This window comes from Formica exsecta, unplaced genomic scaffold (assembly GCF_003651465.1).
Source record: "Formica exsecta isolate Colony F162 unplaced genomic scaffold, ASM365146v1 scaffold237, whole genome shotgun sequence".
In the NCBI taxonomy this organism is placed as follows: Eukaryota; Metazoa; Arthropoda; class Insecta; order Hymenoptera; family Formicidae; genus Formica; species Formica exsecta.
The window spans coordinates 936,973-951,454 of record NW_021849649.1 but is presented as its reverse complement, the minus strand read 5'-3'; the positions used below and the strand labels follow the sequence as shown (position 1 = coordinate 951,454).

General features: G+C 38.4%; 1 protein-coding gene and 1 long non-coding RNA gene across 2 annotated transcripts; one reads left to right on the top strand and one right to left on the bottom strand.

Moving 5' to 3' along the window:
• Window positions 1-12,289, bottom strand: LOC115235892. Its single transcript, XM_029807978.1, has 13 exons — window positions 11,485-12,289; window positions 8,773-9,575; window positions 7,454-8,592; window positions 6,928-7,086; window positions 5,802-5,991; window positions 4,664-4,796; window positions 3,625-3,864; window positions 2,999-3,211; window positions 2,354-2,775; window positions 1,880-2,119; window positions 1,388-1,590; window positions 1,250-1,291; window positions 1-1,120 (listed from the first exon to the last, which is right to left on the bottom strand). Exons 2-13 carry the CDS (start codon window positions 9,487-9,489, stop codon window positions 982-984), a joined length of 3,837 nt encoding a protein of 1,278 aa, XP_029663838.1. The 5' UTR covers window positions 9,490-9,575; window positions 11,485-12,289; the 3' UTR covers window positions 1-981.
• On the top strand, window positions 2,611-14,364 carry LOC115235896. Its single transcript, XR_003884107.1, has 5 exons — window positions 2,611-2,740; window positions 2,952-3,049; window positions 4,758-5,030; window positions 10,310-10,549; window positions 12,287-14,364. It is a non-coding gene; the product is annotated as an uncharacterized LOC115235896 (long non-coding RNA).
• Window positions 14,365-14,482: the final 118 nt, after the last annotated feature.

The following is a 14,482-nucleotide window of genomic DNA, read 5'->3' as shown; positions in this document are numbered from 1 at the left end:
ATAATTTATGATATATTTTGATAAATTTCATATCGTATATATGCATAAACGTTTATTAAATCTATCAACACTTGAAATTAGGAAAACTATATGCCATATCGCCGATTTAGATAATGCGAGCACTTTTGCCCCTAATTCATCATCCAATTTGTCCCCGTCCTATTCATCCCCAGTGCCATCTCCAACATACTTAATGGTATGTAAAATAACTAATGTAAACTCTGAATATATTGTATAAACAATATATGCGCTAAATAAAAGGGCGCGTGCGGTTTAATGATGCATTTAATTTAATATATAAAAATGATTTAAAATACTTTTTTTATATTTTTGTTCTTAAAGTTGAATATATTTATAAGTAGTTATATTCTTTATTCTCACAAATGTAAGTATCAAATAAAATAATGTTGCAAGATGTCTACATAAAATATTGTAAAAAAATAGATTTATTATAAAATATTGTATTGTTGATTTTTATATATCTCGTTAATTTGATTTGTCTAAAAATGGTGCATATTATTACATAATTCGTTATACATTATACAATTAACATATTTTTTATAGAGCTCCTGTTATGACAGATTTTCACAACATTATTAATTTACAAAGATGGAAAGTTTCTCACATTGTCCACACTAATCAATCCATAAAAGGACAACTTAATTTATGATTTATGTAATCGCTTTTTAGAGATCAAACTTTCAGGACACCGTATATTAAGTTAGTTTTTCTTTTATTGGACCGCGTTCGAAAACATTACCCGTGTGTACACAAACGTCGTTTTATCTTTGTTCAACTTTCAGTAAATAACAAAGAACGACGCTCGGTGCACATGGGTGACGTTCTCGAACGCAACCTGAAATATATATATTGTACACGTTTCTATATTTATATAAAGTCTATAGCGCGATTCATTACTAGAAAGTATCACTTATCACTTTGGAGGCCACCTAAGTGACTTATAACGGCAGGTTTAATCGGTTATGGATCCATGAGGTTCACCGCGGAAGCTCGGAGATTCAATTGATATTCCCCGAAGAGCATGGCCGCTAACCATCTGTACTGCTCGTCCTTGGATGTTCCTGCCAAGATGTTACCGAAATACGGGCTATCCTTACATCTAGAAAGGTAATTAAATGTCTGTCTCGTTCTATCACGAATATTGATTTAGGATAATGAACTTTTTAAAATGTATATCTCCCATCAAGTTATAATGAATAATTAATTATCTATTGATATAAATTCTTACCTTGTAGGATTTTTGTTTTTTACGATGAATGTGACGGACCAGCTGTGACATAAGAAATACATTCTGGTAAGTATATTTTTCGAGGATCGCATTATAATCATATTAAAGTATGTAATTTTTCGTATTAGATTTTTTTACCCCATCTGTGGATTGCGTTTAGGCTCGTGTCCCAAGTACCAAACAATGTCCTCTATCTTCCACTCATGAAGTTTTACGGAGCACACCTTGTCTTTGTAACAGCAGAGCTTTGCCTGGCTGAATTCGAAGAGATAGTTCTTCAGGTTCTTCGTCTTGGTATCTGCGAACTTAAGTTCTCCGGAGATCGTCATAGGTGGCTTTACCTATATATATCACATACAGAAAAAAGATGAAGCATGATTAATGTTGATTAAACCGTATCCTGTTTTCGCAGTGCGTGCGAAACGCATCTTTCTTCCCGCTTTTGGAATCATGCAATTTGATCCATATAAAAGAGCTTGTTTTATGCCTTGAACTCACGCAGAGCTATTATAAATTTAGATCGTGAGAATTGCAGGACAGTATTTGCGTACGTATCATGTTTACGAACTTCATAAATTTTATTATGAATTTTATGCGAATTTTTTATCCGTTTCTCTATATCGTACGCACCAGAGGCACGATATCCTTGTACAATTGGTCTTTTTTCAGGATTAGGACATTATCCTTCCTATCATCCGGATCCCAGTATCCCCATCTCGCCACCACCTCCAGGACACGTTCGTTGTGATGCAACGGCCGTTCCAGCGCGCCGGATAGCGTGTATTCTTCTAGACACAACTCATGAACCGGTGAATTGGTTTTTTCAGCGAGTTCCCGGCACACGTCAAACGCAGTCTTTTGAGGCCCGATCTAATTAAATTGATTAATTAGAAATACATAAAGGAAAGGCTATATTATGTATACATAGCTAAATTTTGATTATTAGCAGGAATTCAGAAATCGTCGATAGATCCTCTTCGATTTATCCAACAAATTTTGCGAGAAATCTGAGAATGAGAAACTGTCGATTTATCAAGGAAAAAGTTGGAGGAATAAATAAGAAACAAGTGGAGAGTACTGATTAAATCGAGAAAAGATCCTTACAGTAACATTTACGCATTCCCCGTCTGGCGACAGAATGTATATCCAGATCTTCAGATCTCCTGAAGGCGCGCCTCGCAGTCCATTGTTGGACACATGATGTTTTTCCAAGACCTCCAGCATTTTTGCCTCCTTGGCCAGATCAGCGGGCGACAGTTGATAGAGTTTCGGATACAACCTGATGAGATCGCCGACGACCTTGGTCTCCGCGCGGTTCCACTCTTCGGCACTGTTTTCACCGGCGTGCATCAGGGTCGGGCCCCAAACAGCCGACAGATTCTCGGCAGTCATCAAGTTCCTGGCGTTCTGCTGACTAAGACCATGAAGGTGCGCCAGGATCCGACGAAGCGTCGCTGATGTCACAGGATTGAGCGTGGACAGTAACTTCCGGTAAGTTGCAACTCTATTTTCCTCACTGGTCGAGTCTGCAGAAACAAGTGCGGATACTGCTTTAAAGCTAACAATTTATAACAACAATTTTAAATATTTATACAATTTTCGGAGTGACACAGGATGTATTTTTACATAAACTTTTAAAAATGTTTTCTCTAACGTTAATAGCAATTTTTTTTTAATAACACTGTCTATATCGATATTCCAGATATTTTCACAACGATAAATCTGTTCTGGACAAATCTCGTTTGTTACCTGCGGTGAGGCAGAGTCGATCGTGTATTTTGGCGGGGAACAATGGATCCGGTAAGTCCCGTAGAAATCTTCTAAGAACCGTGGCAACGTCGTGTTCCGTATACGAATTCCGTGTGATTTGCGTGGCCCATGCGTCTCGTCTGAAAGCCTCCAGCAGCTTTACTACGGCACTGCTCGATCCACTGCGACGATAAATGCCTTCCGACATCATGCCTGAGAGGAATAAAGAGGTCTTGTGTGAGACACACGTTCGATTGAATTACAATAATATAACGTCGTTCAGTAATGCAATCAGAATTCTCTGGAGGAACTTAATTATCGTGCAGGACGTTTCCCAAGTGTCATTAATCTTAATGATAGCGGTGACGCGAATTTAAATTTCATTGCGGTATACTATACAGGATGTTTCGCAACTTTTGTTATCGAGAAGATAATTATACATAAAAAAAAAAATAAATCGAAAACGTGGAATATATTTTCTCTTTTCTTATACGAAGCATTTTCGAAAAGATTGATCTTAGAAATTAATAAGTTATTGACCATCAAACGGGACGCATTCTCAAACAAATTCCACAAAGTTATTATTCTCGTTCGAGGTAATTACAAGTTGATAATTCATTAATCACCATGCGCATAGATAAAATTGACGCATTTGTCCAAGATGACAGGCACATTGTCTTGCGTGATCTGCTGCTGTTCTAAGGCAGGGCCGCAGTTGGTGGCCGCCTGATAAAGCGCGTGTCGCCAAGCGGTTGCCTCGTGGGTCCCCGGTGTAGCGATGTGCAGGGCGCCGCTACTCCCTGCATCTACAACTACAATCGGAATAGCCCCGCATCCGGCAATCGGTCCTTCCTGTTCCCGCAACACTGCAATGTCATAAATCGATTAATATTTATGTTGGAATCGTAAACGTAAATAATTATTTTCCTTTGTTCATTTTCAGTACGGCAATACGAAGAAAGACTCGAATTATATCATTGCAGAATTTATCTCATAAATCACACTTTATAATTATATTTTTTCTATTTCATATATATATATATATATATATGATTTTTTTGTAATTTCTATATATATTTTATAATTAAGATTTCAAAATTCGCTTCTTATGTAAAGAGTAAAAAAATTAATGAAATTATAATTTTAACAATCCAATTTAAGCTTCCTTGATTTCTTTGATAATAATGATTCTTGAGAACGATGTATAATATTAATAACATTTATCTAAATTAGGTCATACAATATGACTAAAAGATGATTCTGTACTTTTAATCAAGCAACTTGTATTACATTGAATCATTCATTGATAAAACGACAATCAAACTCGTTTATTATCGTAATTAGGGTATCGCATCTTTCGCGTCTCAATCGCGAGATTAATTGAGTCGCAATAATTTCACTGATTAAGATTGATTTCAAGGCAAGTCCCTGATATTAATTATAAACTGAATAAATACCGATAAGTAAATGCAATAAAAATACTTTGAGATTTAACAACATAACAACGTGAATTCATTAAAGTAAAATTAATTTTTATCTTCCATATATATATTATATATATATATAATTATAAGATTATAGATTATCCATTTTTTGTATGTCGATCAATATTTACATTAGTAGTTTAATTTTTTTTTTTTTATAAAGCTTTTAGCCGTAACTTACCGATACAACGTGCTTTCCGCAAGTCCACATATTCAAAATTTATGGCGAAAGCAGGTTCGAAGGATTTTGTGTAAATCAAGGTTCTTTGTTGCAGAAGAACCCAAGCCGGGAACCACGTACCTGTTACGCCTTCCTGAAAAAATATAACAAAAACATTGTAATTGTCGCGAGGTAAAAGAAGAGAAGAGAGAGACAGAATACGTTTGACATTTTTTATTTTTGTCAATGACAAAAAAAATGTTGGACGATTACCATCCAATGAATACGAAATATCCACAACGTTCGTGAAATTGTAGAAGAAGAATTTGCGTGTCAGCATATGGGTTTTCACTGATTTCGCAAACGCGAACAGTTAGCAAGAAATGAAGTAAGTAATCGAAATTTTATTACAAACTTTCTTTTCTGCGCTAAAATGACTGTATCTTTAATTATTTTTTATTTACAACTACCGTTGTAAAAAGAACGTTGATATTAACAGTTATATTACTAAATAACGGATGAAATAAAGAGAGAGAGAGAGAGAGAGAAAGGATTTTGACATACCTTAAAAGACGGTTGAGATAGGCTTGTAAAATTATTATAATAGATTAATATAAAACTATAGCATATATAATAAACATGCACACATACAAATATGGAGATAATCAATTATAATACATAATAGAAATTTTCATGTGTATGTCCTTTTTTTATTTTTATCTAAATTTTGTTTTTTCTTTTTTTTATATTAGCATGTCTCGAATAAATTACAATTTCAATTACTTTAAATAAAAAACAAAAAGAATAAGAGAGAGATCTTTAATAAAAATATTCTTTTTTCTCTGCAAAATTTATTTATTACTTTGATTAAAGATTAACATATATAAATTCTTTACATTTTTTCAATTGTTAATTTCAATTATTAATTTTGGTTAATAAATGATTGAAATTGATTAAAATGAGTAATCAAAACGTTTCCGCATACTATTATCGAAATACAATATGATTCACTCTCGATTTTATTTTGCGATCTGACTTGATTTAACCTCCGATTATCCGGATTTTTATGGTTTTTATTCATCGTTTAATAATCGAGAGCTTTCAATATTCTTCAATTTCTGAAATCTTTTATACACGGTTTATCTTCTTTCATACATACCTTTAAATAAGCCCAACCTGCTCTAGTGAGATCGGCGGTGTATCTCGTAGGGAAGACCGGCGTGGTGGCCTCGAGGATCCTCTGTGCCCAGATCCGTCTCTCAGCGATACCTTTCGCGTAGAAAACGTGCACGTTTGGTCTGCCCGCGCCGCTAATCGCTACGCAATGCACCGTCTCGCCGTCCACGGTTCTGCACACATTTCAAAATTGCCTTCATGAAGTAATTGCGAGCGAAATAATGACGAGCTAGCCATGATCGCGCGTACGATGAGTCAAAGAGAACGTAGAGATAACGCTAACATAAAACTAAAAGAGATGATCTAGCGCCAAGTCACGCAATTAACAGCTGAGACGGATGATGTATCAGTACGCGAGCCACTTAGTTGAGAGTACCTTAGATTCTCGGATCTGGACCAATGGAATTCTTAATAGGTTTAATCAATATACAGATATACGCGTCGCTATGGCGAAAACTGCGCATTTATAAAGATCATGGATTTTTATCGGGGTTAACTCGGGAATATTTTTCCGTGGCGTGTCTTATTGCGGCAGGAGTTGATGATTGCTTGGAAAAAGCTGAATGGAAAAGAGCTGTTGATAATTCTGCGTTTCAGGAGAGTCGCACAAGGAATAATTTATCACTCGACGACGCGACCAAGGTCAGATGGTTACGCTCGAGAAAAGCTCTCTCGTGAGATCCTTTTCTTCCCGTTTAACAAAGAGGACCTTGAGACCTCTCTCGTAGATAGCGACGCCTGCGAGGGGAATGCGTGTCTGGCCGGCGTTTTAACACTTGGAGTCGGCTCGATATAAATGTATGCCGAGCGAGAATGAGTCACACATTATATTATTCGAACATAATAAGCTATCTGTGAATTGAGATTAACATCTATAATATTCGTAATCGGGAGAAAGCGTGGGATATCTCGGTTATCCTGTAGAATAAACAGATGCATTTTCGACGATAATCGGATAAAATAATTTTGTATGATAAGTCGGATTAAAAAAGTTAATTCTTGTTCTGTCAAAGAGTGCGTAGAAAAATTATCATCATCGCCGAGCATATATTGTACACTATTGTAGTGTACATATCATGTTTATAAAATAAAAAAAAAATCGCACTCACTTGACATCCTGAAGCAGATGAATACTGTGCACTGTATCCAGTTCCATGACCTCTTTTAGCGTAGACATACTCTTGTCAGTATAGAATGATAATTTCCGATCGAGTAACACTGCCGCTCTCGGCACGAGGTCCTTGGTTCTCTCGATGCCCATTCCCGGCCTCCGCAGAAAATGATGATATTTTTAATTAACACTCTGATTAATGTAGTCGCTCGATTTAAACCGACTGGTGTTATTCGATCATCAAAATTACATTAGTATTAATCGCAAACGATTATTAAAATCACATTAGAGAATCTTCTTCTTATAAATGTTTATTTAATATATTTTTCTTAATCATCTATAGAAAGATTTTGTCAATGATATCAATACAACTTTTCGCTAAATTTGAATGTTGCAAAATGTTCTAAATTAATTTTTCTAATTCTCGCAAGCACAGTGAACGGTTTGATTTGTTTGCAGAAAATCTGGGACTAGAGAGAGAGAGGCTCGTTAAATATCTCTCGTAAGTTTACGCTGCTCCTCACCTGTACACCATTCCTCTGTGTGTGACCGGATTGTGCGGAACATTGACCTTTGGCCTCTCCATTCGCAATGACCTCGAGCCGGACTCACCGATGTGCTCGCGAGTTCTGGATAACAATTTACTGCCGCTCTTCACAAAACTAATCACGTTTGGTCTGATGGCATGCACGGTGGACTCGTGTCGCAGTTTTTTCAGTTTTTGTATCACACTCACTTTACGATTCTCTTCGGCGATCCTCGGCGTGCCCGACAAAGGGCTAGTAATATTTCCCTCGACGTTACACACACTGGTAGGTGTCGTTGTCGTTGTCATCGTCATCGTCGTTGTTGTCGTCGTCGTCGTCGTTGTCACAGCCGATGAAGAAATCGAAGAATTGTCTGTAGAAGGAATCCTTATGGAAGGTTTTCTAGGAGGAACTGCAGGTTGCTTTTTAGTCACCAAGTGTGCCAGTTTCGGCAAGAGAGGCGGATTCTTACTCGACGCTTGAATCTTGTCGGGCTGTTCCATGCCTTCCGGTACGTCGTACTCGTTCTTCGGAAGAGAATCGAATCTCTTGGGTGGCTCCGGAGGTGTCGAACTGATGCCGGTGTGCATCAAATCCTCGTCCTCCTGCTCCTCTTCGGCGCTCTCGCGGAAATCGAGTGTGCTGTCGGCACTGCCGGACGAATCGTTGGTAGCCAACAAAGTCTCCAGTAGCATCAGATCATTGTTCTCGTAATTGCTGTAGACGTTCTCATCTTCGGGTATTCTCGTGAATGGATCAAACTCGAAGAGCAAGGACTTGCTACTTTGCTGCCTAGTATCCGAAGAAATTATTGTTGATTGTTGCTGGGAATCGATCTTGGACGGTGACAGATTTTCGTAGAGAGAATTTTGAACAGAAGCCTGGCTCTCGTTGGACGCGCAAGAGGTTCGATCCAACGTCGATATCTCCCTCTCGATGGATTTTTCCAAGCTTTCCTCTTCTACGCTAGATATTCTGTCCACTTCATCGACATTCTCGGCTTTAGTACTGGGCGTGGTGTCGTAGAAAGTCCAAGAGTCCGATCTCGACAGTTTCTTGGCAGAGATTTCAGATCGGTCAAGCGACAGACTTACATTGACGTCGGACAAGTTCAGGCTTTGGTCGGAATCGCTACCCTATTTAAAACGGAAGGATATAAGTGGAGATTTTTTTTTATTTATCGATTAAACGGAACAAAACTGATTTTTGTAAGCATTTCTAGATTGATAGTTGAATGTCTGAGTAGCAATATTGAAACGAGACAACAGAAATAATTCAAAAAAAGAATCATGAGAAGAAAGCAAGACCTAATTTACCTGATTTCGCGCGAAGCTGAGGAGACTGAACGACTTGGGAAAGTCCCGCTCGACCTTGTCGGACACTGTGGAGCTGAGAGTGTCGTATAGGCCGCTACTTCCCGATGTGACGGACTGCAGCTCGTCGTAGATAGACTCGTCCGGAAGTGGAGGCGGCGGATAAACCGGCGGCGGTGGGCTGTGTCTGGCGGATAAATCTTCCTCGTTTTTCACACTCTTCAGATTGCCGCTTAGCGGACTGTAGAACGAGATGCTACTAAAGATGTCATCGGTCGGCATCGACACGCATCTGTCCTCGACCGGATCCTTAAGCTTCTTCTGGACGCTATCTTGGCTGACTACATCGTCCTGATTCAGGGACGACAGTCGTCGTGTCAGGAGATTCTTCACCGATCTCTCCAACCGCATGCTGGCGTTCCGCGTGCTGGAGATGACGGCGCGTCCCTTCACCGTCATTTTCTCCGAAATCTCATCCTTCAACTGGCGCGAACTCGTGCCGAGATTGCGGAAGAACTCGTGATTGCCGCGGGTGCTCTCGCCGGCCGAGCCGCTGGTCGACCTTTGATCGTCGCTCTTCTCGGATTGACCGGACTCGCTGGTCGGGCTGCTGGAACGCGCCATCGGCGAAGTGATCGGCACCGGAATCCTCCGGGGCGCCGGTATCGGCCTGCTCTCGGTCAGGATCGATCGCGGTTTCGGTATCGGTTTCACCTCCATCGTGGAGGCCGATTCTTCCAATAGGCTCCAGTAATGTCGCTCCAGAAAGAGAGTTTCCGGTATTCTTCGATACTAACTCATTGATCCTGAGATATATGAGAGTTTCTCTAATCTTTAAGCGGTTCGAACTGATATAAATTATAACTGATATAAGCTTATCGGATAAAGGGATGATATGAGCAACCAGATGATGAAGCAAACTTTCTTCTTCTTTTTTCATTTTGTTTTATTACTCTAGTAGAACTCTAGTTCTCGTAAAAAAGAAAAGTGCTTTTCAGAGTTCAAACGAGGGAACTGGGTCTCCCCGTTTTTAACAGAGTACCGTTATTAACCGGATCTCTCGTCTATTGTTTGCTTCCAGGATTAATCAAATTGTTATTTCTCCACGCTGGACGCATGACAGAGCAAACGAGCGACGCAAACAGAAAGGAAATTATGAATTGTCCCAGAATGAGTCATTGTTCCGAAAGCCGATACCGACGCCCATAGTTTCCGGCTTCTATTCCAACTGACCGGCGAGACAGTGTCGCGTCCATCGTTCTAATATTTACGTTTTAATTCCGCACCGAAATTATATCCAATATATTGTCGCGCCTATTTGGTCTATCACCTATACTTTCCACATTTCAAATGAAGTCAGCCCGTACTATGTAGAGTGTTACGTAAAAATAGATAGATTATGGATGCATCACAAGTAGTGGTTTTGAATAAATTATGTTTAAAATACAGAGTTTTACATGTCGCTTATGTTACGTATATTATTCGTTTCTCTTTATTCGTTTCTCTAATATTTTTCTAATATTATGAATTTATTTTTTAGGGAAAAGAAGAGAGGAACGCAAAAAGTGCAGTGTACATGTGACGCGCTTGTTCCAACGAAAACCGTGAATCATATTCAACCGACGCATCAACAGATCATCAACAGCTTCTTGAATTACTTGTCAGAACTGCGGTGTAAACGATAAGAATGGCACGTTATCATTCAATAGGTTGAAACTTCCGCGAGATAAGAAGGATTTTCAGCGGAGAGCGGTGCTGAAGCAACGGACTGTTGATCGAGGTAAAACGAACAGAAGAGCTTTAATAGCGACTTAATGATCTTCGAGATGTCGAGACGAAATATTAAGCGTGAATCAATAATTCTCTAAATTTTAATTTAACGACTGGTGGCGCGCTACATTAGATATTACAACGATTTGTGACACGGTTTAGGTAGATAACAGGTTATATAATCGAATATTTTTGTCATTTGAGTTATACTATTTGAGATACATAGTTCGTTACGAAACACCTAGAAAGTATTGCAACCAATATAATTAACCGCACGTTGTGCGGGCTCTACAATGGATCTCGATAAGCGAATCGCGAATAATTTTTGCGCACACTAATTATTATATCAGAAACACTTAAACAGGTGTCTCTCATATCTCGCGGACGAGGAAACGTTTCTCCAAATATCAATATCATTATAAGCTCGATACATATCGCACCTTATTATAAATTTGAATAATTTAAAGAACCGAATTTTGCAAAAAAAAAATTTTTTTGAGCGGTACTTTAATATTGATATCAAATCGAAGCACGAATCGCGCGAATAATTTCTCTCAAAAAAAAATTTAAATTAATCAAATAATAATTATATTTAGTTATAATTATAATTCGGTCACTCGATCCTTAATGAAAGGCTGTGATCTCGTGAAAAATATTTGGAGAAATGTCTATCTTTTGCAAAAATCAAAATTTATCAATTTATAATATATCGCTAATCAAAATTAATATTGCAACGAGAATTGATAAGAGATCTATTATCATAGATAAAATGAGTGGCAAATTTTCGGAGTAGTCTTTTTAAAATCTCTAGCGGCACGATTTATATTCGTATTAATAGGTTCCTCTTCAGAATAACGCACACGACTTCTCTCCCGAGAATCACGTCAGCCGGAGGCTAGAAATCCCGCTGTTCTTCTCCGTTAGTGACGCAGGTCAGAAACTTACCTGGGTCGTTGTCGTCGTCACGGTACAGCTGTCTCTTCCTGCGCGGCCCTTCCTCTTCTCGAACAATTGCTCCCGTTCCCCTCGCAATAAGTCCACATTAACTGAGATTACTGCATTTTATTTCGTTCTTTTTATTTGTGATCGAGAATCGCGGCGCTATGCGGGTCAACGTCTGTCTCTCGATCATTCATCCACGTTTCGTCCGCGATGTGGATTCATCGCATCTCCTTTTCACCAGCACGTGACTCATTATTATTCGCGCGCTCTCATCACGTACCCTATTATACACTAGTGTCGGGTCCGCCACTTCTTAAATTTGCGCATTTATGTATGTAAAACTCGCGCATTTAAATGATGAATAAAAGTTATACGATGAAATTGGCCGTATACGTTTTTTATAAAATCGTAAGAGAAGAACCGGATATCGAATCTTCTTCGGGAATAAAAATAACCGGCAACTCTAGTGCCGATTATAAGGTCAATGTACGCTATTTAGATAGCGCTTCTTTTAGTATCAAAATCAGAACGCAGACACACGAGTTTCCCACGATAGCAGAAATTGAACGAAGCGAGAGCCTAGTACCAGCTGGCCGGGAGCCGTTGATGAATTAAAGAGACACTCGGCGCGCGTGACAGCGAGCGGAGAAAGATGCGCGCGCGCGCACGTTTGTACGCACAATGCACACACACATATACGCACCACAAGCGTCAACAGGCGACCCTAGATTTTATAGTTTGCGCGAGCGCAGTTCTCTCCTTTCTCTTCTCCTAGAGGACATATAATCGTGGACGTATTTTTCAGGATGCCCCGTGCTCTCCGGAATGCGTCGACGGGTCTGCGTCTCCGTCCGAGCGCTACGATTTTTTTTACGCACACGAAACATCGTGCCCACGGACTTACGTCGCGGCGACGTTTAAGAAGATAAAAACGACGTGCGGCGATAAGATATAAAGAGCGGCCGAGAGCGACGCGTCATCGTTCGACTCGATGGCGCAAGTCGTGCCTCTGTACTGATGCGCCTCCGCTGAGCGGAGTCCGCTGTCCGCTCTCCGCTCTCGTCGCCCACACACGAGTATCCATCGCCATCGCTCCGCTGCTTCTCTTAGTGCGAGGATAGCGGAAGAGTGGGGGAGGGGGAGGTAACGGGGAGGCCAACGCCACCGACGGCGGCATCAACTGCAGCGGCTGACGCTGCAACTGCACGTGGAATGTGTTATCCATTGAAAAACTAATCTCTGTATAATACATAGAACGTAAAAGTCCATTAATTAGAAAGTAGAATTACTCGATTGGTGGGATTGATTAATAATTAATTATATATATAAACAATCTTTCATTCAAACTAATTGTAAGATATGTATAGTCTCGTTACAAATGGCGCAAAGTAATCTAGCTTCTTTCTGATGAAACTATATAGGTTTCTTTTTTAATCTTTTTTAGGATTTATACAATTAAAATTTAACTCTGGCTGTGTATAATGCCAATCTATATCTCGAGATCAATTATTCCATCGAAATAAATGCAGTTTACGTATAATAGTTTAAGTATAATAACTATAAATAAAAAATGACTTGAATTCCAAGAATGAAAAAGCAAACAAACATAATATTTTTATTGAAGTTCTTTAAAATTGAAATATTAATTTAATAAAATGGTAGAAAATGTGGCGGGAAAATAATATCGCTCTATAAAAGATATTTTAATGAAACCTTTATTAAGATTTTTATCGTGCCAAAGACAAATAACGACTTTGGCTATACAAACAGGTAAACGTTTTCCCGCCGAGAGTCTTCCATGCAGGTGCAAGCTATATATAATATATCACTATAGGATCTTAAAGATTAATATTAAAAAGATACAATAAAATCGCACAAACAAATGTTTCGTGTTACAAATATAGGAGAATATAAAGAGGAAATGCGAATTGTATATGTGTAACAATTAAAATAATATTTCTACTCATAACGAAAATACGGGATGTATCTATTTTCTAAATGGCAGCTTATTTTGCGCCGCGATTGTATAGATATCACTGACATTTTTTTTATTACAATGTCTCATTTTAGTCGATTTCGTTAAATTAACTACATCAGAAAAAGTCGATAAAAAAATTTTTTGAATTTAATTTTTCTCTCTCGATAAATTATCATTTTTGGACGAAATGCCATCAGTTGCACCTGCACTGTCGAGCGACTTGCGCGGGTATTTCTACTATCTTAAATCACAATGGTGACGACAAGTTTAACTATTTATTCGTTAATTAGTTCCTTAAGATTGATCGTTATATAGAAGCAGGTACGCACGCACGCATGCACGCATGTGTTAGTAGCCGTATACGTAAAAACGTGTGATGAAATGCATCCAATGATAGCCGATGATCTCTTGGTGAAGGTTCAATAACGCGGAATGATTTTGCAACACAGATTTAAAAACATATATAGTAATCAGTGGAGTATAATCAATGATTTTTGGGAGAGCAATTGTAAGAGACGTTTTTCCTATTTTTTTCGCGCATCGAGATTATCTTTGTTGGCATTAAAATTATTAAGAAGGGAAAAACAAGAATATATAATGAGAAGAAAATTAAATATACGAAGGAAAATATAGTGACAAAGTGAAAAGAAAGGAAGACTAAAAAAGAGATGTGAATTGTTATATGTACAAAAGTTATATAAATATAAATTGAATATACTTTTACATCTATATATATATATAATGTTATCTGAAGAGATTGGAGGAGAATATTTACTGCAAAATTTAAACAATATTTTTGTGCAAAGGTCAAACGATTCCGTTCGAGATTATCGACGTTCATCGGTTGAGAATCACACGAGGAAATTATATTCCCGCGAGCGACTCGCTTTTATTACGATTCTCCCTATCGTCATATAAGATTAATTTATATATCGCGATCGATTTGAATCGAAACGCGTAGACCCGTAAAGAGTACCTACTTTTCCGGCGCGACGCCGAACGCTTAGGCCATAAAATCGTAAA

Bases quoted from the DNA above. Each gene is read 5' to 3' on its own strand.
- LOC115235892 (XM_029807978.1), bottom strand. From the start codon at position 9,489: ATGGAGGTGAAACCGATACCGAAACCGCGATCGATCCTGACCGAGAGC. The intron at 2,776-2,998 runs GTAACAAACGAG...TTGTTTCTGCAG, and splicing joins TCGACTCTGCCTCACCGCAG to ACTCGACCAGTGAGGAAAAT. The intron at 1,292-1,387 runs GTAAAAAAATCT...CTTATGTCACAG, and splicing joins AAACGCAATCCACAGATGGG to CTGGTCCGTCACATTCATCG.